Source organism: Meriones unguiculatus, chromosome 12 (assembly GCF_030254825.1).
Source record: "Meriones unguiculatus strain TT.TT164.6M chromosome 12, Bangor_MerUng_6.1, whole genome shotgun sequence".
Taxonomy (NCBI): domain Eukaryota; kingdom Metazoa; phylum Chordata; class Mammalia; order Rodentia; family Muridae; genus Meriones; species Meriones unguiculatus.
Window position 1 is genome coordinate 34274570 of NC_083360.1, and position 23181 is coordinate 34297750.

A 23181-nucleotide genomic window follows, 5' to 3' on the forward strand; every position below is an offset into this window, starting at 1 on the left:
CAGGATTTTGGTACTTGTCTCAAAAATTCTGTTACAAGCAGGTCTCTGTGAGGTGAATCTGCCCTTCACATCATCTTCAGGCCTTGGGCTCCCTAAACCTTTGAGACCAGGGTAGCCTCAGGGCTAGAAGTGCTGACCTATCATTTCTCTAGAGAGCAGACTGTGAAAGACCTCTGATACTGAGGCTAGACTCCCTGGAGTTAGAGACAGGCCAGTGTTGACCAGGCATAGCTTTCCTCCTTGTCCGTGAGTTCTGTCCTTTCTCTCCTCCATCTTTCCCCATGGGTCGCCCCTCGAGACACTGCACCAGCAACATGGGCCTCCTTGGCATGAGTGCTGGCTCTGGAACTGCTAAGGCTGCCGCCTGGTACCTGCCCTCTACCAGAGACTTGGGCCTGACACAGCTGGAAGACGGGATCCTCCCAGGAGCCCTAGGAAGTAAGACAGTCTATCTTGACCATCCCCAGGAAGTAACACAGTCTATCTTGACCATACTTGTTTTGGCTTTCCAGGCGGCAGAGGAAGAGAAGCATTTCTAAGAGGTGGCAATTTCAACAGGCCGCTTGCAGAAGGCGGGCTTGAGCCCACCCCCCAGCAGACCATTCAGCCAATCTAGCATGTCCCCTGATGGATTCTGAATTGGAACCGGCGAAGGTCTCAATATTGGTCTGAGACTTAGTTGTGGTGTTGCAGCGCCCTCAGACATCTTTGAGGGGTTCTGGAGGAGAAAGACACCCTGGAAGGGTCAGGCCCGTAGAAACCCCAGGACTGTCCTTGATCTCAAAAGGGTTCCATTTAAGTCCCTAAGTCTATCAAAACCACAGTTCTGAGCTGCGCTATTGGGAAGAGGACAGGGTTTATATTTAGGGATGTGAATAGGCGACTCTAGGCCTACGACAGCATGCTTGGACCTGGATGAGCCATGTCTATGGTCCAGGCCTAGAAAACCTAGGCAGACATCAGTGTCATTTCAGCATCCTTCCTGCCCCTTTCACCAGCAGCCCAAGGGTGCACTAGACACATGGGGGTGCATGGGCCAGCCTCCATGATTGCAGGAGCTCTGGCCATATGCTTCCTGGGGGCTCTGGGGGCTGTGTTTCTCCAGCATTCACATCTGTCCAGCATTCACTGTGGCCAGGAACCCGCACACTCCACTCACACCACGGTCCAGAGGCAGAGGGGCCACACTGGCGGTGTCTCAAGTCAAAAGGATTTAATAGATGCAGCGGAGCCAGAAGCAGACTAAACAACCATGGGATTCCAGATACCTAGAGTCGGGGCTCTTCAGACCTGTGCCCCAACTCCGGAGGTCATTTTTCCATTCCCAGGCCTCAGGTCAAGCAATTACTTCCAACCCACAGCCAGCCTGATGGTCTCAAGGCACCTTATTGCGCATATCTGCTCAGTGTGGGAGGGATGACCGAAGCCAGACTGCGACACACACCACAGCAAGGGTCTTCCTGCCGCCCAAGGTGCTCTGCCACACTGGAATGTCTGACAGCATCATGGAGAAGGGAGACCCCCCCCAACACGTGCCTTAGTGTGTGGTTGGGCTGGGCCAACCCGATGGAGCAGCTGGGACCCTCAGCTCTGCCTCACCCACTGCCTTGTCACTATGGACAGCCATGCTGAGCTTTGATGACATGCACTGACCTCCCTCCAGAATCGAGGGACCCTTAGCACCTGGGACAGAGCCACAGCATGCAGGCAGCCTCATGCAAGGTTGCCCTCGCTCACTTGCAGGCGGGCGAGCATTGCAGTGGAAATCTTGGGCAGAGCATGGCTCAGAGGTGACTTGTCTCATACCGCTTTTCCCTGGCAACAAGGCCTCCCTGGCAGCCACTAGCTTTATTTCTTTTTCTTATTTTTTTTTTTAATAAACCTAGCCCCTCATAGGTTTCAAAAAGGCTATATAATGTGGATTTGGGGCAGTCTACACTGTGCCCCTGTGGGCACAACAGACCTGCCTAAGATGAGCAGGCCCCAGGAGAAGGATCCTCTAGCTGGCTAAAGCATTGCTGTGGCCCTGGAGGTGTTATGAGGTGGATCCAGGGAGGTATGTGGAGAGGGCTGGACCTCAGACTGTGAGCCCTGTGCTCTGTCCTCAGCTGACATGAAGGCTGTGGGAGAAACTGAAGCTTGGCTTGAGCCTGTGTCCCCAGTGGCTGCTTTAACCTCGTGCTAGCCAGCTCTCAGTCTGAATGGTGGCCATGGAGCTTAGGATGAGAGCTCTGGGTTACTTAATCCTCAGAGGGTCCCAGGACCATCCAAAGGAACAGGCTGACAGAGAGAGGCCACCTTTCAAACAAGGGTCTTCAGAACGAACCCTTCAGCTCCTGACACCACCCACACTTTCCCTCGGGGGAACTCTGTAGCAGAGACCACCAGATCAATTTGTTCCAAAGGAAGAACTGACCTTGGCCCTACAGCTCCTTGGGACAATACCCCTACCTCCCAAGGGCTCCCCTTCCAGGACCGAGAACCTCCAGCAGCAGGCTCAGTGGCTTCCTGTGAGGTCAGGATCATTGGGAACTGGGTCTCCAGACTTCCAGAGTCCAGGACCAAGGGTCTCAGGCAAATGTGTCTGGGGTTTGATGTGGCCTCTCCTCTTACAGATGAAGATACAAGAGTGAGTGAGGGGCAGCCTCATTGCCCAGAGGGTGGAGCCTCTGCTGGGGTGTGATGGTGGCAGGAGCAGAGCTCCCAGGGGGCTGGCAGCCTCTGGGGGAGGCTGGGGGGGCCTGGCCAGTGGCTGCGTGCAGCAGGGGGGCTGCATGCCAACAGGAGGGATGGGCAGGAGCGGGTGGACACTGGGCAAGACACATCTACCTTGTTCCACCAGCCCCATGGTGGCGCCGGAGGCCGCGGTGGACATTGTGGCCGGAGCGGTGGTCTGTCTGCCCACTGTTAGCACCAGGTTAGAGACGAGGAAGGGGGCGGACACAGACGTGGGGAGGGGCGAGGTGAGGAAAGAGAAGAGACAAAGGAAGCAGAAGAAGATTAGAGTTAAAGTTTAGGTGGGAGATGGCTCCAGAGTCCCTTTCTCGGGAGAGTCGAACAAGATTGGGCCGATGGACACCGAAAAGCATTTGCCTCCTTTCTCCTTAGAACGCCCCAAAGTGGGGCTTCCTGTGCCCTGTGGGGCATGCGGGGTACACAGCAGACAGGACTGTCCCATTAGTGTTGGTGTGGCCGTGTGCCCGTTCCCGGCAGTACAGCACCACAGCAAAGTAACAGGAGGCAGGGCGCCAGATGCAGACGGACAAGCAGAGACGACCACGAACGCTCGCACACTCGGTGTCAGACGACGACGAAGCCACAGACGTAGCTGTCCGGGCACCGGGGCTAACACGGCTCCCCAGGTGGGCCCCGAGGGTCTCTAACAGACCCCTGAGACTTCATTTTCCCACACCCACCCTGAAGAACCAGGGTAGGTGGCCCGTCCAGAACTCACAAGTTACCCCGTGCACAGACCTCGATCTCATCCACCCTGCCCCGCCCCCCGCCACTTCGGCTATCCCCAACACACAACACAATGCTTAGAGTACTGAGGACAAGGAGGCCACAGGGCTGCCCAACAGATGCTTGAATGGATACAGGTGGCAGGCCAGGTGTTGGCAGCACAGACATTGGGGTGTCAGGTGAGGGACACAGACCCAACAACACAGAGGAGGCGGGACTCGGGAGTAGCAGACTTCAGTAGCTACCCAATGAGGGAAGCCAAAAGGCCTTCTGGGCAGTGGATCTTAGAGGTGAGGACAGGAGCTGGTCCCTCACCAGCCTAGAGGAAAGGGGCTGAGGGCTGGTGAAGAAGGAAGGGGCTTTCTGTAGGACGAGGGTGGCGCTGGAACGCCGTGCCTTCCCTGGAGAAGAATGTCTCACCTGAGAAATTCCGTGTGGCCAGCATAGTGGTGAGGATGGCTCCCTGAGGAGAAAGAGAGCCAGGGCCATGCTGTTAGTGTCTGTGTCCTGCTGGCTTCTAGCCAGAAGGCCTCAGACCCCAGTTTCCAAGCTCATGGAGACCCTAGCGGCTGCGCTGACGCAAGCTGCATGCCCACGGCTGAAGCTCATACTACCCACAAACCGCGGTGCCCAGCTCCTTAGAAGAGGGCATGGGTGGGAAGGCCTGCCACCGTGCCAGCTCCTCTGGTCCTTTGGCTCCCTCCTTTCTCTAGCATAGTGGTTCTCAACCTCCCCAACGCTGAGACCCTGTAACACAGTTCCTCACATGTGGTGACCCCAACCATAAACTATCTCGTTGCTACTCCATAACTGGGATTTTGCTTCTGTTCTGTTAGGAATGAGATGCAGGACATACCATTCCACATGTTGGGAACCACTTGCCTAACAGGCCGAGGGCGGTCAGGGCTGTCCTCAGGGCCTTGAGGGAAACTCACTCGAGCAATGGCTCCCAGGCTTAGCTTTGGCCATGACTGGACAGCAACTATCGGGATCAGCCCTGTCCACCTGACTCCCTAACCTGCTGGGCCCACCAGAAACCTTCTTCTGCTCTCCCTTTACCAAACCGGAACCAGTGCTCATTGTGCCCTCGGGGTGCTGAAGCTGCCAGCTGTGCCCCTGGGGCCAAGCTCTGACCCCCTCAGCATCTGGAACCCTCGGATCTGGACTTGTAAACAGGCATGGATTCGGCGGCTTCTCCTGCCTCCTCTGCAGGCCCTGCTGACACTCCCTCTCACTTCCAGCATGGGCCCTGCTGGGACGCAGGGACAGGGACTGAGTCCTGCCTACCTTGAGCTTCCTCCTCGCGTTGAACTTCTTCAGACATTCCACAGTCTCCTGTCTGTGCATCATAGAGGCCACTGTGGAGCGTTGCTGTCGGGACAAGGGAAGTCACGGGGCAGTGAGGAGCTTTAGAAGTATCAGCCTTGTCCCCAGAGGGGGGAAACTGAGGAGGTTTAGGAGAGAGGTTTAGGGTAGTGGCACTCTAGGGACCCACACACTGAGTGCTGCCAGCCACCACAATGAGAGGTCACTTGTTCCCATCTGCCGACCCCACTTATTTCCAAGTTCAAGTCTTGTCCTTCACAGGACAAAGGAGTGGTCAGGCACAAGGATCAGAACCTCAGGGCCACCTTGGGGACTCTGGATATACCCACCAGGAAGCGGCCCCTAGAGGTTGCCAAGGATGACTTACGCAGACCCATGGGTGCTTCAGGGCCTCGTGGGCCGTGATGCGCTTGGCAGGGTTGATGGTCAACATCTGGTTGATGAGGTTTTTGGCTTCAGGGGTAACGGTGTCCCACTCGGGGGATGGGAACTACAGAAGGGCAAGGCTGAAATGAAGCACCTCCCCAGGCAGAGGCCATGGAGAGGAGGGGAGACCCAGGGTGTGGCTGTCCCCACCCTCCGCACCGTCGACCACTCACATCATAGGCCCCAGCCTTGATCTGCTGGTACAGCTTGTGCTGGTCCTCATCCCAGAAAGGTGGGTAGCCCACCAGCAGGATATACAGGATCACCCCTGTGGATGGGGAGGTGAGCAGCATAGCCCTGGAGGGCACCAGGGTCAGTCCTCAGTTTCCCTTTGCCCCTCCCTGCCATGGGGGGAATGGCATAAACAGCCTCTAATCCCTGCTCCAGCTCCCCGCTACTTCACTAGGGAGCCTGGCCAGCCTCCTCTGTTGTATCCCAGAAAGAGAAGGTCCCCGCTAAGGAGCCGCCTGGCCCTGTGGTGTGATAGCCCCTGGTCCCTATATCCTTGTGTCCACTTGCTCTGGGCAAGGACCTACGACGAGCACAGGCAGACAAACGCAATGGCCTGGGGCACACCGGTAATCTAGTCAGGGCGTGAGGTTCCTGCTAAGGCCGCCCAAAGGCACGTCTGACACGCATACTTGGCTAGGACAGGGTAAGCCTGAACACTCCAGGGCAGGGGGAGTAAGCCCAGAAACACACTGCCACACACCCACCGTACAACCGCCTCCCCCACACTGGTCTTACCACACGCCCAGATGTCAACGGGTTTGCCGTATGCCTCCTTCCGAAGGACCTCGGGGGACAGGTAGCCTGGCGTCCCTGCAAACCCTGTGAAAGGGGGAAGGGAGCATGAAGGACCGTGAGGCGCTGCCAGCACCCTCTGCCTGCCCCCTGACACTCACCAAACCATGCCTGCTGGTCTCCCTGCACCTCGATGGCCAGGCCGAAGTCCGCCAGTTTCACTGCGGCCCCTTTGCATTTGCTGGCCAGGAGCAGGTTCTCAGGCTACAGGGAGACAGCCATGAGGACACAGCGTTCGCAGGGGGCTCACACAGCGTCCGCACGGGGCTCACACAGCGTTCGCATCAGGACACGGCGTGAACACCGCGAGCAGCGGTGAGGGATGGGGAAACAAAACGGGGGTGGCAGCAGTTGGCTGGGCGGGCGGGCACACAGCCTCCTCCTAACATAGGTGTCCTTGGGCGCCGTGAGTCCTAGACCTATATCCTCGAGCTCGAGTCCTCTCTGGGGACAAGGGTGGCAGCCTCAGCCACTCAAAGGGACGTTGGCTCTCGGCGTGGACTTGGCTACCCTACTTCCTAAAATGGCAACAAACGCTGCAGCTCATCCTCACAGACAACCGTCACAGTTCTCAGCGCTGGGCTGCGGGGCTGCGTTCTGACACGGGGGAGAGTGCAGGGGCTTTGGGCAGTGGCCTCCACAGGACAGAGAGGAACACCAGGGGCCTATGATATCTGGGTCACCCCAGGGCAGCTACCTGTCAGTCACGGCCTGTCCACCAAGTCCCACCCAGCCCCAGTCAGCACTAACACCGGAGGACAGAGAGGAGGTGCGGGTCACTCGGTCCGCATCCATAGGTGGGGAAAGCTTCTTCAAGGAAGCGTCAGCTAGAGGGGCGATGGTTTCATCCTGAGGAAGTGGCCGGACAGGCTGCTGCTGCTAGGTTGTCGAGTGCCCGAGAGGCCCCTCCGATATTGCTTCCCCTGGCCTTTCTGTCTCACCTCCAGCTTGCAGGGGCCTCCGGGGGGGGGGGGGGGCATGCTGCAGCCAGACCACATACTGACACATGGCCAGCTTTTGTTGTCCATCTCAGAGACTTTACATGGCCTAACGGTGGCTCCCGGAACCAAAGTGTCCCCACCTACTCAAAAAGATGTGGGCTTTCTGAGGCAGGAGCTCTGGGGCCACGGGCAGGCTGGAGCTTCCCCAGGGCTCCAGCTGTGGGCACAAGGTGAGCAAGCCCAGAGCTGCAGATGTGCTAGAACTCCAACCCCCTGGCGATAGGTGTGGGGTCACGCTTAGCTGTGCCCATCCTCATCTTGCCACTGTGATCACGGCAGGGGCCCCAAGCTCTCTGCTCCCACATTGAAAATGTACAAACAGGGATGGTAGCTGCCTCAGTAGGACTTCTGGCTTCAATCAGTCCCCCGCCCCTTCCCTAAGGAAGTTACAATGGAGGAGATGTGTCAGGCAAAGTGAGGGTGGGGAGGGCTAGAAGGTGCAAGGGAAGACAGCCTGGGGCCTTGGAGGAAGGAGGCAACACTTGGTCATAGAGGCTGAGCTGCATTCTGGCTCCTTCACGGCCACATCCCAAGACACAGCAGCGACCCATGCTCTCTCCTGCCTTGCCTTGGGCCTGTGGCAGCAGCCTATCACCGTGCCATCCCTGGATCTGCCTCGCCAAGCAGTGGGATTTCCTCCAGGAAAGGAGGGGCATTCTATTCCCTCAAAAGAAAGGTCTTTCGCCCAGAACTGGAGATGTGAGGGAGCACATACTTCCTCTTCAGCCTTGACGTTAACTCTCGGGGAACGGAGCTCCTGCGGCTCATAAAACGGGATGACATAGGTCCCTCTCACCTCAGGGTCTCGCGCCTGACTGACGCAGATAAGACAGAACAGGACACTCAGGGGAGCAAGGGCCCATGGAGAGATTCAGGGGACATCGCGGATCTCCTCTGTTGACACTCTCCCCAGAAAAGCTGCAAAGACTGGCCCCTCGCCTGTGGCCTAGGGAAGGAGTGACTACCCATCGGCACTGACGCCCAGGGGAAGGTTGGCATTAAAGACATTCACTCCAGGACTAGCGTCTACACTGTCCCCAATCAGGCGGATTCAGCAACATGCTGAACCAGGCCTTGGCAAAGGAGAGATTACAGGGAAGAAGGAAGGAGATTAAAAAAATGTCTTCTTAGTATTCATTGCTCTTTTCATAAGGCTCTCCTGTAGGCTCGGCTGCCCTCAGACAGCTGCGAAGCCTAAACTAACCTTGAACTCCTGAGCCTCTTGCCTCAATCTCCCAGGGACTGAGATTAAAGGGATGAGCCACCACACCTAGCCACACATTTTAGCCTGGAGCCCATAGTCTAACTGTGGGCATCAGAGGATTGGAAAGAGAGATGTGAGAGGAGTTTAGCCAAGCCAGACCACTCTTGCTCTCATCACCCATGTCCCCCCTGGAGAGCTGAGGCTTAGAAGCCTAGAAAGCGAGAGGCTGAGCGTACATGTGTTAACTGCTCTAGAAGTCTGGCTCCTTCAGCGACAAAGGCACCTGGTTGTGAGTGTGCGGCCACACCTCACACACATGCATGCCCACACCCAGCTGCGCATCTACACATGCACTCAGGCCTCTATGGACAGACATATGCACATGGCCCAGCACAGAGACAGACACACATGCACTCACACTCCTTCACACAAGCGTGGAGTACGCACACGAATCGTCCACATCCCACCTCCCTCTTACTCCACACCTCCCCTTACAGGGTTTGCAGGTGTGGGTGTCAGAACCTGTTACACAGCAGGGTGGAGACTCACCTTGAGGTCTCTGTGGACGACCCCCATTTGGTGACAGTGGAGAACGGCCTCCAGGATCTGCTGGATACAGTGACTGTAGCAAACAGCAGGCTAGTTAGTGGAGCGGTCCTGGGGCGGACAGGGAGGGGAGCAGCAACAGGAGGCACAGGGAAGGCAGCAGTGCTGTAGGGAACCTGGGGGGTCAGTCCCCAGCCTTGGGGAAGCAAGGAGGATGCGGAGAATGGTGGGGAAAAGAGACGCTGGCCACAGGGAGTACTTCCTCAGCCCCAAGGTCAGCTGTTCTAGCCCTCGCGCTGCAGGGGAGGCTGGGCCCAGGTCTGCTTAGATATCAGAACCAGACCCACAGGGAAATGCTCTGGCTTCCAGCTTACCCCTTAAAGGCTGAGTTAGGCTAAACTGACCCTAAGCTGTGGGCAGAGATGCCAGCAGTGGCATCTTACAGAGGTGTGGGCAGCACTGTGGACAAGGGTGGGGACGCTAAGACAGGGAAGGGTGGAGCAGGTAAGAGCGTGGGTGCCACAGTATGTAGATGAGCCTGTCTGCTTTGGAGTGGACACAATGCATTACCACGTGGGCCTCCATCTTGAGAGGTGTGGCACCTGGGTGGCCGTCAGCCCAGCTTTAGCCACACGAGGAGGCCTGGGCAGGCTGCCTCTGTAGCCAGGGGACAGCTTGAGCACAGGGGCCCCCCTTCTGTTCCAGCTCTCTCCTAGTTGGTGACATCTACCAGTGCCAGCCTCAAACTTCCCCTGTCCTTCTGCGTATCAAACTCGGGGCTACCAGCCCCAGGTACACAGAGGCGCTGTAGCCTGCACTCAACTCCCCTGCTTCCTCAGTAGCCCCGGGAGCCAGGCACAGGGCTCATGGGACACCCAGGGGACAGCACGGTGGCAAAAGGTTGGCTTCCCTAGGGTATGGAATCCATCCTTCTCGAATACCACCCCCATCCCCAAGTTTGGCCATACATGGACATGACCAGCACTGCACTGAAAATTATAGTCAAGTTTTCCCTCCACAAAGCTCACCCTGGACATCCTAATGAATATGAACTCAGGGTTTGTGAGTTCAGAAAGAACCACGTCCAGTATGTAGGAGGCAGCCACCCACAACGTTGCCACCTCTCACCTGCTCTGGGGCCTTGAGGCCCCTTCTTCACATCCTCCTCCCAGTGTCCACCTTGGCCCAGCTCCTGTTTCTGCTGGTTTCGGAAGGACTCTGTCGCCATAAGAAACTGCCATTTCTCATGACATCCTAGTCTGCCTGATACCATCCCTTACCCTTTCTTTCTTTTTTGGTCCCCAGGAAAGCCAAACACTTGTCACCCAGGGTGGTGTTCAGTCCCGTGCAGGTCAGGGGTCAACGTAGTCATGGCAAGGCCTGTAGGACTGGGCACAGAATCCCTTACCCACGTGGGCAGAGCTCAGTCCCCCCACGACATACACCAGAACTAACAGGGGCACAGCTATACGTTCAAAATAGTTCCCCCAGCCCTGGCAGATGCAGACTGGATGGCCAGGCCCTGTGGCCCTATTTAGAGAAAACAACAGACACAGACTCTAGGTCTCTAACATGTCTGTGATCTGCACAGCCCTGCCTGGATGGCTTCTCTTCTGTCTGGGATGTTCTTCCAAAGGATTGATTTACGCTTGGCCATGGTCATTGGGAAATGCCATCTCCCTACACCACCAGCATGGGCCCAGCCTGCTCCACACACCTTCCTCTGTGAGCTTCCCCCAGTTTGGTCTTTGGAGAGGCCATTTGAGTCCAGCCAAGGCTCTAGGCCAAGCCCTGTGGCGTTACCCTCCATGATGGCATGTTCAGCACGGGTGTAGCACTGCATTTTGTTCTGCTGGCCTGCCCCCTGAGGAGGTGCCCTTCAGTGGTTCTGGGCCCCAGAAAAGCACCAGAGACCTCTTTCAGGGCCAAAAGGCCCTAGCCCATGCTGCTGGGCCCATGATCTTCCCTTCCTGGTATAGTTCAGTTCTCACACAGGTGGAAGCTTCCCTCGGAGGCCACACACACCCTGGTACTCGGGAATAAGTTGGTCAGCAAGGCAAGGCTCTCCAGGAGAACGTGGTGCCCGGCTGTGTAAGGGAACGTGATGGCACCAGCCTGAAGGCAGGTTAGGGCACTTACCCAGCCAGGAAATGGACACTCAGGGGACCCTCTGTAGGGGCCTTTCCTCACACTGCTCTGGCCCAGTGGCTACCTCCATCCCCAGGCAGAGTCAATACTTTTCTCAGTGGTTGCTTAGTTCAGAAGCCACTCTGTGGCTAGGATCAGCGTCAAGCAGCATGGTGGACACTGGCCAGGCTCTGGCCATGCATCTCTGCCTGGGATGCAGGCAGCACCACAGTAACTGGGCCTATGGGGGCAGGCCGCTGTGCCTGGCTTCGAAGACCCACAAGAATGGGTCTCAGTGCTTGGAACTTCGTTTTCCTTGTTTCGTAGGAAGACTTGGTCACCTCTAAGTTTTCTCCAAAGCTCCCGGATAAAAGCCCTGCAGCACTCTAAAGGGAACCCCCACCTTCCTCGGATAGAAACAGGTTCAGAAGAGCCACCTTTGCTTGTTTTCTCTGGGCATCAGGAGTCTGCCCACTGTGTCTGGCCAGATGGCGTCCGTCCACCTCCCTCGTGCCCTTCCTCCCAACCCGAGCACACACTTTACTCTAGTTAATGTTGGGGTCCACCCTGGAATGGGTCGATGGCTGTGGAGTAGCAACCCACAGGAGCCATCCAATCAGACTCCTCAGTAGGCAACAAAGCCCAAGGCAGAAGCTTAAAGGTCCAGACAGCCTACCGCCGTGGAGCTGCGTCCCGGCTGTGTGCTCTCCCTCCTCAGTGCAGGCCACAGGCCCAGTGACAAAGAAGCCTGGGCCACGGGGTAACCACCCTGTGGGCAATGGGGCTCTGGTACAAATGGGGTGTCGCCTCTTCGTGGGGATTCCTCATGTGCTCTCCCCGCTTCTCAGGACTCGGGGTGCCCATCCTTCCTCACCGTCTAACTATTGAGCACATGCCTTCCCTTGGATTCCTAAATCCCAGAGAGAAAGAGTGTGTGAAGAGATGGTTGGTGAGACAGGGCCAGGGCTAGGTTCAGGAAACCCCAAATACCTGAGACACTCTCGACAAGGGGTTTCCCCAGGAAGGAGGGAGTCCTGGCCTCTGAGGTGGTGTGGGGCTGCCTGACAAGAACACAAGAGCACGTGCCTCTCCCAACCTACAGGTTCCTATGGCCTAAATGGCCTCCGATCTGGGAACTCTCAGCCGCTCCCCACCTTGATCCCTCCCAGACCCAATAGGTCTTGGACATGGTTGTCTACCCTGTCCCTTCATCGCCTGTAGCAAAAAGGCTGGGAGGGCTGGAAATGGGGAGGGGAAGTGGGTAATATTTCTGGTACAGGCACCCCATTCCTCCATCACCTATAGCAAGAAGGCAGGGGGGTCCAGAAATGGGGGATGGAGAGGTTCTGATACAGGCCAGGCACCTTAGAGCCACCAGAGGGTGCTGTGGGCCTGTCAGAGATAGACTGAGGCTGGAGCCGTGGAGTGGCCCTGGAAGGACAGCAGGCCGGTATGCTGTGGGTGAACTCTGACCTCAGTGGTAGAAGCAGCCCCCAGGTTAGAGAACAAAGCTTCCAGGTGGTGCTGGGCCCCAGAAAAGCACCAGAGACCACACCACACGGAGCTATAGGAATGGAGGGGGCCAAGGGCCGACGGAGTATCAGACACACCAGCAGGCCACTTGAAGGGCCATGGCATCGCAGCTTGGTGACTTCCCACCCAGCATTTTAGGTCAGGGAATGGGGTTCCCTTCCACTTCCTGCTTCTCTTGTACGTAGAAGATAAAGAGAAATTTTATTATTTTTTTTCCAGTCCACAGGACAGGCCTCTTCTAGGATATTTTTGCAAAACACAATGTTTTTCCTGAGGGAGCCAACGAAAGGACTCCGTGCTCTTAGTTTCCTAAGACTGAGAATTGGGGCCACAGGCCTGTGCCACCCCGTCCTTCTCTGTGGTTTGACCTCTGCTGCCTGGCTCTGTGGGAAAGACCTAAGAGGCCACAATAAGCCAGGTTACTCATGGCTTCCCACAGGGACTCGGGGCCTGCGGAGAAAGGCAAGGCTGCCTGCTAGTACAGCATCAAGCCACATAAAGCTCCTGTAGAAATAATATTCATTTCTCTCGATTAGAGATGTAATACATATTCATTAAAGACGAGCTTTAAAATAGACAAGATGAAAAATTTAAAACCACCCATAACGCCACTGCTCGGAAAGGACCACAGTGGCATCTTTTCTTTTTTAAATGTGCACATCTATCTCTGTGGCCAAGGGAAGGTGGACAGGGCCCACAGGCGGGGAGTGACTATCAGCAGTTATCCTCAAGATAGGACACAGCCAGCGAAGCACGAGGTGTGTGCCTTAGGAACCCTTCCAAAAACAGACCCCTCCTCGCCCCGGCGGACACCCTTCGGTCAGGTCCTCAGCAGCCATGCCATGACACTGTCCTTCATGCCCTGGCATAGACCGGCCTGGACAGAAAGACTGTCCACACATTGATGAGGAATTCAGGCCTGGTGGAATCCATGGACTTCCACTCAGGCACACACCAGAGGCCCACGGAGCCAGGGCTCAGGCCTCTGACTGGCATGCTGGTTGGGAGGACCTGCAGCCCCTTGGCCCTGAGCTAAGGTTTCACATCTCCCTGGCCTCTTCCCACTGCGCTGGAGGGAGGTGGGTGCAAGCTCAGGAGCTCTGAATGGACAACCGGTGGTAGCTTTTCTACCAGAACAGCGTGTGCTCAGGCTGGGCGGGGCCCAAAGTGGCTCTGAGGGGATCACGTGGACGGGGATTGGCAGCCATGCAGATGACAGGGGAGCAGAGGACAGGTGTGGGTTATAGAAAGGGCGGGGCTGGGGCTGAACTTGGAAGGAGCCAGCGGTTGGGGAAGGGGAGCGCCGTGGGAGGCTCCGCACCTACCTGGCATCAGCCTCGCTGTAGTACTCTCTTGCCACAATGTCTTCAAAGAGCTCCCCACCAGTGACCCTGTGAGGAAAGCACATGGTTGTGGATCCTGGGGCGCCTCGTCACCCTGGTACCTCCATCCGTGTCACCACCACCGTTACCCATCATCACCACCACCATCATCACCGCCACTGTGACCACCGTCACTACTACCACCGCTGCCACCACAGTCATCACTACCACCACCACCACCGTCACCGCCACCATCTCATCACTATTACTATCATCGTCATCACCATCATCTCCATCACCATCATCTCCATCCTTGTACACCTCCCAGAAGGACAACTTATCAAGGGAACACTTGCTCACACCCAATGACATTTAGTATTTTATACCCATTCCCTGAGAAAATGAGTTTCTCAGATCTAAGCAGCGCCCCCAACCCTTCAGAGTGGCAGCAGAGGTGTCTGAGCCAGGGCTTTCCAGTGTTACACTCAGCTTTGTGACTCTTAATTTCTTTCTAGGTCTGAGAATATCTGGCTTCCCCTCTTCAGTAGTCCCTTGTCCTGGGCCGGACGGGTCTCACACAGTGCTGGGATCTGACCTCCATGTTTGGCTGAGGTCTTGATGTCCCGTCTCTGTGAGAGCACAGACAGCATGGGGTGCATTCGCTGCTCACACCCCCGCCTGTCCTTCGTCTCTGTCACCATCCAGCAAATGCCCATCCCAAAGGGGGAATAGCAACACGAGGCATGTGTAGTTTGCACACGTGTGGACCAGGAGAGTGGGATCCAGCAGCAGCCCGGGTAAGGGGTTGTGATCCCCAGTGCTGTGTGATTGCTTGTTTGAGTCTCAGCAAAAGCACAAAAAGTTCTCGAACTAGGCTTTGCTAACTCAGGTTTGGGCAGGGAAATGGCATTAGGCCAGTGGATCTTGGTACAGAGCTGTGGCTCAAAGGATGCCCTTGGAGGTGCCAGATCTGTGCCAGGGCCAGGCCCCCTGAGGTACCTCATGTGGTCAGGCAGCTGCACTTGGATGTATAGACACCAGGAACCATCTCCTGGTCCAGAGTCTCAGGTCAGGGAACTGGGCCGCTGCTGAGGTAGGCGCTGTGGGGGATGCTGGGCGCCCATGCAGCTTCTATGCCTAGGCCTGGTGTGCACCGGCCATGCCCCAGAACCTGCAGAGGTCTGAATGGACAAGGCCACAAGGCCTGCCGGGGTGCCACCAGACCACCTCAGAACCTGCAACCCTGGAGGCTCTGGAGGCATGGGAGGAAGATATTTTGGCCTTTTATCCACACCCACCACCTCAATCTCTCCCTGCAGTTGCCTGCCTGGCATGTGTTGAGAAGTCTGAGAGATAAATGTGTCACACACACACACACATACACACATGCACCCCTTTCCCCCATTCTCTTTCATTCTCAGCTCCTGAAACAAGTGAGGCCCTCTGTTGGCCACCAGGGGCCCCAAGCAGGACCACCCTCAGCCCATAGGCCTCCCTTTCCGGAGAAGAGAGGATGGTGAAAATGGTTCTGGGGTCCACAAGGGAAACTTGAGCCTGCCCCACCTCAGGCCACGGGACTGATGTCACAGCACAGATTCAGAGTGCAGCCTGTTATCTAGCTGATAATTCTAGGCAGAGTCTTGAGGGACACACAGAGGTAGCTGAAAAATAACCAAACTCCACACCGGGGCAGCCTAGCTCTTCACCAAAAGATCCTACAGGGCAGAGGGCGCTAAGGCCTGCAGGCCTGATGGCCTGGACATCTGTCGATGGAGGGAGGAAGAGCTGAGAGGAAGGTTCCTCCTGTTCTCATTTAGCCTGTTGCTCAAGGGCATCCAGAGGGCATGAGGTAACCCTGGCAACCGTGCCAGATCCAGGCTGCCCTGGCTGTGCAGTCTGGAGGCCACCAGGGCAGGCCAAAGCCCCTGGGCCCCCACCCAGCCCAGGGTCCCGAAGCAGCCCTGATTCACGGACAGCTAAATATAGTGCTGCTTAGCAGGAGCTGTCAAGAGTAAGGGAGATGAGATCATCGCTTCTAAATCTGGCAGGAAGTGAGAGGCAGAGTTGGCCCCAAACGCCTTCTCACTCAGCTACTGCACACACTCTCATGCAAACACACACACACACACACACACACACGACTGTATCCCCAAAACCACATATACACACACTGTCACACTCATAAAACAGACAGACATGCACACTCACGGACTTTATACACAAACCATCTCTCACAAGCTTAGGGACCGTCACACAGATTGTACATTCTTCCACTCACACTTAGAAACACATGTGCGCACACCACCTGGCTGTGCCCCAACCCTGCGCGACAGGCCTCAGAAGCTCAGAAGGTAAATGGGTGCTGACAGCTGTCTGTGGTGTTCCCACCGCTGGCCCCACCAATCAGCTTTCTGTACGGAGGACGACCTCAGCGTGTAGGCTCAGACTTGTGGGTAAAAACCCGTGCACAGCCAAATCAGCGGTGGCTAGGCTAGGATGGCTGGGGGTGGGGGGAGATAGCCCACTGCAAAGGGGAACTCAAGGGGTGTCCTGTGGGGACAGAACAGCTTCTGAATCTGAGGAGGCCGCGGGCCCCATGCTGGGCGTAGAAGAAGGTAAGGGTCCTTGGATCTGGCACTTACAGGTCGAAGACCAGGTAGTGGAAGCCCTCTTCAGAGATGCTGTCGTGGAGACGTACTGCAGGGACAGAGAAGTCATGAGGAGTGGGAGGTAGCCCAGGATACTCCCTACAGCCCACCTCCACCCCATCTGGGCTCACACAGAAGCTGAGGTGCAAGCCTGAGCGGGGAGCTCCCCTCTGTGGCCCACAGAGTCTCTCCCAAGACAAGGAGGATGCCTGGGGCCGGGGGAGCTATGAGCTGGCTTCAGGTGCTGCCAGCTGAGCCTGCGAGAGCACCACGGAGCTCTAGGCAGCACCTTGCCATTCCCCCGGCCCTTTTCTGCTCTCCTATTTCCCCCTACCAAGGGGAATCACAGCAAAGGCTCACTGCTGAGCCCCTGACAGGAGCCACGTCATCATCATGGGAGGGGATTCTGCAGGAAACGAACCTTTCTAGACAGCCCCCCTCCCCCCCCTCTAGCCCAACCCAGGACAGGGCCTCAGCTCCAAAGGATTGCCAGCTGTGGTATCAGTCACTCCTTTTGAGCAGCGGGATCTAGGAGTCTCCCTCCCTCTGGCTCTATTTCCACGCCACTTGGGAACCTGGGTTCAGGTTTTCACCCGGTTCCTGCCTGGGCTGGGCAGGGGCTGATGGGCCGTGAGGGATGAGGATGTAACAACGCTGCTCTGCACAGAGCAGTAAGGATTTTCTAGGAATGAGTCACTGTGGGCCCAGCTCTCCCACCTGCAGATTCTGCCCTTTGCTAGCATGGCACTGCATGGCAGGGCAGCTCTGAGCACCATCTGGGCTGCGGAAAAGGGAGCCACAGCACAGAGGTTGACTATTCGACTGGGGGCACACAGCCACAAAAGGTGAGGTGGGGCGGTGGGATCCAGGGTCTGGATGCACTGAGCGCACAGTGCTAGTCCTCATGTTCTTGGGATCGCTAAGCTCTTGCTGTCTTCTCCCACCCAAGACTGGGCCACGAGACTGCAGGGTGAAAAGCAGACACCTTCTCCCTTGGTCCCACAGGGCTCCAGGACCTCAGGCAAGAACAGCCTACACAATTCCTGCTCCTGGCACCCTCCCCGCTGTCCTAGTTTCTAGCTGGCTGCCAGCACCCTCCTTCTTGGCACTGGTCCTCCCAGGCACCATCCTGATAGTACCCTTGTGCCTAGGAACTCTGATCTGCCCTGCGCCCCAACTTGGTTCCAGGCACCTCAGCCCCATGGGGCATCTGACCTCCTGTATACCTTTAGCCCTCCAGGCCCCAGGGCTTCCACAAAGACCGGAAAAAGGAGAGCACTCACTGTGGCCACCAAAGTAGCTGTGTGAATCGGGAGGGGACCCCCCCCCCCGCCCCAGTCCCCTGAGCCTCAGTCTGCCACTCTGTAGAGCGGAAGGAAACCACACCTGTAGGTAGGGTGCTGCGAATTGTGTACCTATGTGAAGCTGTGATAGTGTCCCCTAAGCCGCAGCCCTGCGTCTGCCACTGTCGTCACTGTCAAACAGATATGAGAAACACTAGATGACTGAGGCTCAGAGTCTCAGGCCTAGGGACCAAGGCTGCCTTCTGAAGCCCATGGCAGTGGCCTGAAAGCAGCCACTCTGAAGTCCATTTCCTGGCTCTGAGTAGCTGCCTACCCAAACCATCCTCTAGGTCCCACATCCTTGTCAGCTTTCTGGGCTATCAGAGCCCTTTAGTGAGGATAAGTTGTTCTACTTGGCCCCCTAGACTCTCTGTTTCTATCTGGACCCCATCCCCAACTCTGTCTAGGCTGACCTATGTCTCTCTAAGTCAACATGAGTCCCTGGGGCCTGCTGGCAGCCTCTTCCGGAACCTTCCTGGAAGAAATGCCTGAGGCTGAGCCAAAGCCCATTCTTCTGGCTCCTTCCTAGCGGCGGCCCATCAGGCTAGCAGTCTGAGATGTCCCCGCTGCTCTGGGACAGGCCACTCTGATCAGAGAAGGGTCCCAGCTGTCACAGAAGGACTTTCTTCCGTCTGTCCCTGAAGGTGGTGCTTTAAGAAGGCCCAGCTGGTCATTGAGATGCCTCATTGCCCTCTACGGTCCCCAGGAAAGACTGTTAGTAGCTACCTGCCCTTAGCCACCTGCCTAAAGACCAAAGAGACTTGGCCCATCTTGACCAAAGAGGTGGGTCCATCTCATTCCTTTCTAGGACACAGGCTTTTCCCACAGAGGGAACCATGCAGCACTATGGATGTGGAATTAAGGCAGCAGGTATGTGGACTCCATTTTAAAAGCAGGTGCTTGTTTGAACGGCTTCAAAGAAATCCTAGGCAGCACATCAGACCTGTGAGTTCATAAAAAAGGCAAAGGAAAATGTGACAGAACCGTGATGACATCTATTTAAGACAGAAAGCAAATGGTATTCTGCTGGTATACAGAAAGAGTGATGTGAAAGTTCACCTCAGCTTCTTGCCAGGCCAGCCAGGAAGAGCTGGATCAGGCAGCCAGGGGCAAATTCCACCCAGTTAAACAGCCTGAGTGTCCCATGGGAGTGGGATGGAGGGGCACGATTGTGTTCCTCTTCCTGCTCTGCTGTGGGGCTTCCTGCTGCTGGGGGCCCCCTTCCCTTCTGCTGAGTGAGGCTCAAAGGCCCAGACTCCCAAGCCCAGCTACGGTGGCTTCTGAGGGAAAAGAAGCTTGGGGCACCGAAACGTTAGAGGATTCAGAGGTCCTTCCGCTCTTGATCCCTTGGCCCACACTGGCCCTGACTCCTACCTGCAGGTCAAGTGTGTGATGTCAACGGAGGGCTAGCTGTCAGAAGTCCCAGCTGCAGCTCTTGCACGTGACCCAAAGGCAACCTGGGACTGCCTCTCCTGGCACAAGGCAGGCATTTATAAACATGTGCTGAATAATGAATTCTGGAACCTCCCTGGGCCATGGCGCCGATCTCAGGGACACAGCCAGGTGAGGCACAGACCGTCTGTGCTCAAGGATAAGTGTCACACAGATGCCAACTTCACTGTCACAACCTAGTTTGGAAGCCCCTTCACCTGGGGACCCTCTTTTGGTGGCACGGGAATCCAAGACCACATGGGTTCCTCTGTTCATTCCACCTTCTTCTAGACAACCCAGAGGAACCCTTTCTCCATACCTGTTAAGGCCTCTCCATACCTGTTAAGGATGTATCGTGGCAGTTCTGCTTTGTGGCTCTCTTCTGAGGGGCTCTCTGCCTGGCCCTGGACACCTGGAGTCCAGAGACTGGGGTGACAGCCTGAATGAGTTGGGCCTCTTCCCAGGAAAGGGATCCAGGCAAAGCTGCTTTTTGTTGCAAAGACCTAATCAGACCTCCCCTCCCTCATTCTTTGAAGCACTACAAAGATCAGGCCCTACCTAGAGCTGCTGCACCCCTTGTTCACTCTGATGGAGACTGGGTCACCTTAGAGCAAGCACTGGAGCAAGCACTCGGCCAAGCACTCTCTAGAGGCTAGGGGGCTGGCAGGTGAGGGTTGAAGAATTCACTTTATGGCTGGTCCTGGGGTGAGACTGTAAGCCTCACTCACAATGAGACAGCTCAGCAGGTAGGAACCAGGCCTCCCCCAGCCTCAGGTGCTCATCACAGGGACTGCAAAATCCACCCCAAATCCTATAGCACATTTCCTCTGTGTAAGCTGATTGTCCTGTCTGTGGGCTTCAAATAGAGGATGCAGGAGAGACATCATGCCAACTCAATCATGAGAAGGCATACGGTTCCTCAAAGGGTTAAACAGAGTCCACATGTGAGCAACGCTGCTCCCGCCCAGGTGTATCCTCGAAGGCAGGGATGCGTACCTGTGTGCTCCATCAGAGCAGCCCCATTCGCAATAGCCAAGAGGTGGGAGCAGTCCCAAGGGTCCATCAAGAGATGTATGGGCCAGAAAAAAAGTGTAAGTGTCATGCAATGAGTATCGCTCAGCCTTCAAGAGGAAGAAATTGTACCTGGGTGTGGTGATGGATGCCCTTAGTCCTTGCACTCAAGAGTTAGAGGCAGGCAGATCTCTGAGGTCAAGGCCAGGCCAGTCTGGTCTGGTCTCTAAGTATCTGGAGCTACTTGAGAAGAAGGAAGAGGAGAAGAAGGAGGAAAGGAAGAGGAGGAAGAGGAGGAAGAAGAAGGAGGAGGAGAAGAAATTCTAACAAGGATGACTCAATGAAATAAGTCAGTCATGGAAGGACAGACCACAAATGGCTCGGCTCCATTCTTATAGGGCTTTGGTCGGTTGGAGACACAGAAGCAAAATGTTGTGTCCTGGGATGGAGAAGGGGTGGATGGTGAGTTGTTTAATGACGGTAGAGCTGGTGGGAAGGAGGGAAAAGGCTTGGCTCCAGGCAGTGAGGGTGGGCCATTGCATTGATATAGGTAATGCCACTGAACTATACATCTGCACAGGAATATTATCAGGCATTACTGTGTCATAATTTTTAAAGGCGATATGCCCTTCGTTCTCTCTCTCTCTCTCTCTCTCTCTCTCTCTCTCTCTCTCTCTCTCTCTCTCTCTCTCCTGTGTTATCTCATACTTGTCTCTTTTTCTGCTTTGTCTCTGTAGATTTCTTTTGGAAGTGTCCCCCAAATACCCACATATTGAAGGCTTGATTTCACATGGCACTATTAAGAGATGGGTTCTTTAAGGGGTGGAGCCGAGTGAAAGGAAGCTAGAGCTGTGGAGACATGTTCCTGAAGGGGATCTTGGGGTCCCCTCCTTTGCTTCCCCAGCTGCCATGTGTGACGTCAACAGGTCTCCCCCAACATTTGCTTCTGCCAGAGGCCCAAAGCCATCATGGACTGTCACTTTGTGTGCGTGTGTGTGTGTGTGCATGTACTCATGGTGGACACGTGTGAAGTCCATGTGGAGGCCAGAGGTTGACATTGGGTGTCTTCCTCAACTACTCTCGGCCTTAATAATACGTTCTCACTTGAACCCAGAACTCACTGATTCAGCCATCCAGCTTCCTCTGGGCATTCCCTGTCCCCACCTCCTGAGCACTGGGATTGCAGGCTGGCACCGTGCCTGCTTGGTATTTACATGGTGCTGGGTTTGGGTATCTGTGATAAATTAACCCTTTATCCTCTGAGCTCATCCCCCATCCCTGGACTGGCCTCTCTGTAACAAGGAGATAAAAGTTTTTCTTGCAGGGTCATGAGCGCGGTAGCTCTGTTCCTGCTGCTGCTTTGAAATCCTTCTTTAAAAATTATCTACTTTATGAGTACTTTGCCTGTGTGTATCTATGTGTGCCTGGTGTGCACCTGGTGCTCACGGAGTCCAGAAAAGGCACCAGATCTCCTGGGATTGGAACTAGTAGGTGGTCGTGTACCATGTGGGTGCTGGGAATCTGACTCGGGTCCTCTGCAGAGCAACAGGTGCTCATAAGCACAGAGCCACCCCTCCAGCCCTGCTGGGAAACTCTTAATAACATTTGAACCATGGACACGCACTGGCACTTGGCAGTGGGTCTCATGAGCTCCACGGAGACCTGCCAGCCGGCCCCGCTGCTCTAGGGAGCACAGGCGACTCAGGCTGGGCGGCACAGACTTTGGGGTTGTTTGTTCTGAAGCACAGATGATGCCATACTTGTGAAACCACTTTGTGAGAGGGGGAACCTTGGTATCCCCTTCCAAACAAAAAGAAGTCTGCTCAGAGCATGTGAGTGGACCTCAGTTCAGGCCTCTGAAAAGAACGACCTTTAGAGTTGACTCTGCTTCCCCTGAGGGGGAACTTCGTTTTCTATTGTTTCCCAGGTGAGTCAGTCATCTCAGCTCATCCTACAAGGTCCCTGAGAAAGAGGAAGGAACATCTCCAGTATCAGGGGGGCGAGGGAGGTGACCCCCCGGCCTGCCACACACTGCTTCCTGACTGACCTCACCCAGAGCCCCCTCTACACATGTCCCCCAGCACTTGCTCATGGTCCCGGGGTGGCCTCTGGATAGCTTTCTGTTTAGAAGTGGGGCTGAGGTGAGGAGACTGAGGAAAGGCCGGGGGTAGCCCTAGGAGTTCCCCTCATCTCCTCAGGGAGCTCCTGCATCTTCAGAGAGGGTCCCACAGGAGCCTCACAGCCTCTGTGGAATGCTCATCTCTGGGGTCCTAACCTGACCCTGGGACTTTTAGTGGACCTTTCTCCCCAGGCCACACAGAACGCTGGGGCCAAGCCACTGCTTGGGCCCCATCCAGAGCTACACTAGGTTTCTGGGAGATGTCTCACTGAAGAGCCGAACAAATTAGCAATCTAAAACACACCTGGATGGCCACTCACCTCCCCCCCTCCAAAAAAAGGCAGTTCATGCAAACACAGGCAGAGTCACAGCTGTTGCTGCACAGTTGGGGACAGGTAAGCAAGGGCTTGGAGGTACTGGTGGGGCTGGGTTGGGGTGCCATCTTCGATGATCCCTAAGAAGAGGTGAAGTGCCCAGTGGTGAGGTAACAGCTCTTGGTGCTGAGCTGCAGGCACCAGTGGCCAAGCAGTCCAATGGAGACTGCTGAGATCCAGGTTCCTGGGCCTAGCCAGACCTCCTGAGTCAGCTCTCCAGGGCCGGCCCAGGCACCTGCCTGTCAAGAGGATAAGGTTCTATGCTGGATGTCGTGGTGCGTGTTCTTAATCCCAGCACCTAGGAGGCAGAGGCAGCTAGACCTCTAAGGCAGCCTGGCCTACACAGCAAGTTCAGGGCCATCCAAGACTACATAGTAAGACACTGTCTTGAAAAACAAAAAGGAGGGTAAGGCTCCAGAACTATGAGACTAAGGATCCATCAACTGGTGGTTGAGATCCAGCTGTGGGAGTGAAGGCTTTATCTTTCCACATCCAGCTCTCTGT

General features: G+C 55.8%; 1 protein-coding gene across 17 annotated transcripts in view; it reads right to left on the minus strand.

Annotated features, from left to right (window-relative positions):
• Positions 1-23181, minus strand: part of Camk2b (calcium/calmodulin dependent protein kinase II beta) — an 87966-nt gene that overhangs the window by 12654 nt on the left and 52131 nt on the right. For 10 of the 17 annotated variants that reach the window (XM_060365640.1, XM_060365639.1, XM_060365635.1 and 7 more), the window contains exons 4-12: positions 16394-16448; positions 13755-13820; positions 8773-8845; positions 6120-6222; positions 5962-6045; positions 5388-5482; positions 5156-5278; positions 4750-4833; positions 3883-3925 (exon numbers count right to left, since the gene is read on the minus strand). In XM_060365640.1, coding sequence (XP_060221623.1) covers positions 3883-3925; positions 4750-4833; positions 5156-5278; positions 5388-5482; positions 5962-6045; positions 6120-6222; positions 8773-8845; positions 13755-13820; positions 16394-16448 — 726 coding nt within the window. Of the gene's footprint in view, positions 1-2829; positions 2905-3882; positions 3926-4749; positions 4834-5155; positions 5279-5387; positions 5483-5961; positions 6046-6119; positions 6223-8772; positions 8846-13754; positions 13821-16393; positions 16449-23181 lie in introns of all 17 variants that reach the window. The other 7 variants (XM_060365633.1, XM_060365629.1, XM_060365637.1 and 4 more) reach the window with 1 other exon arrangement.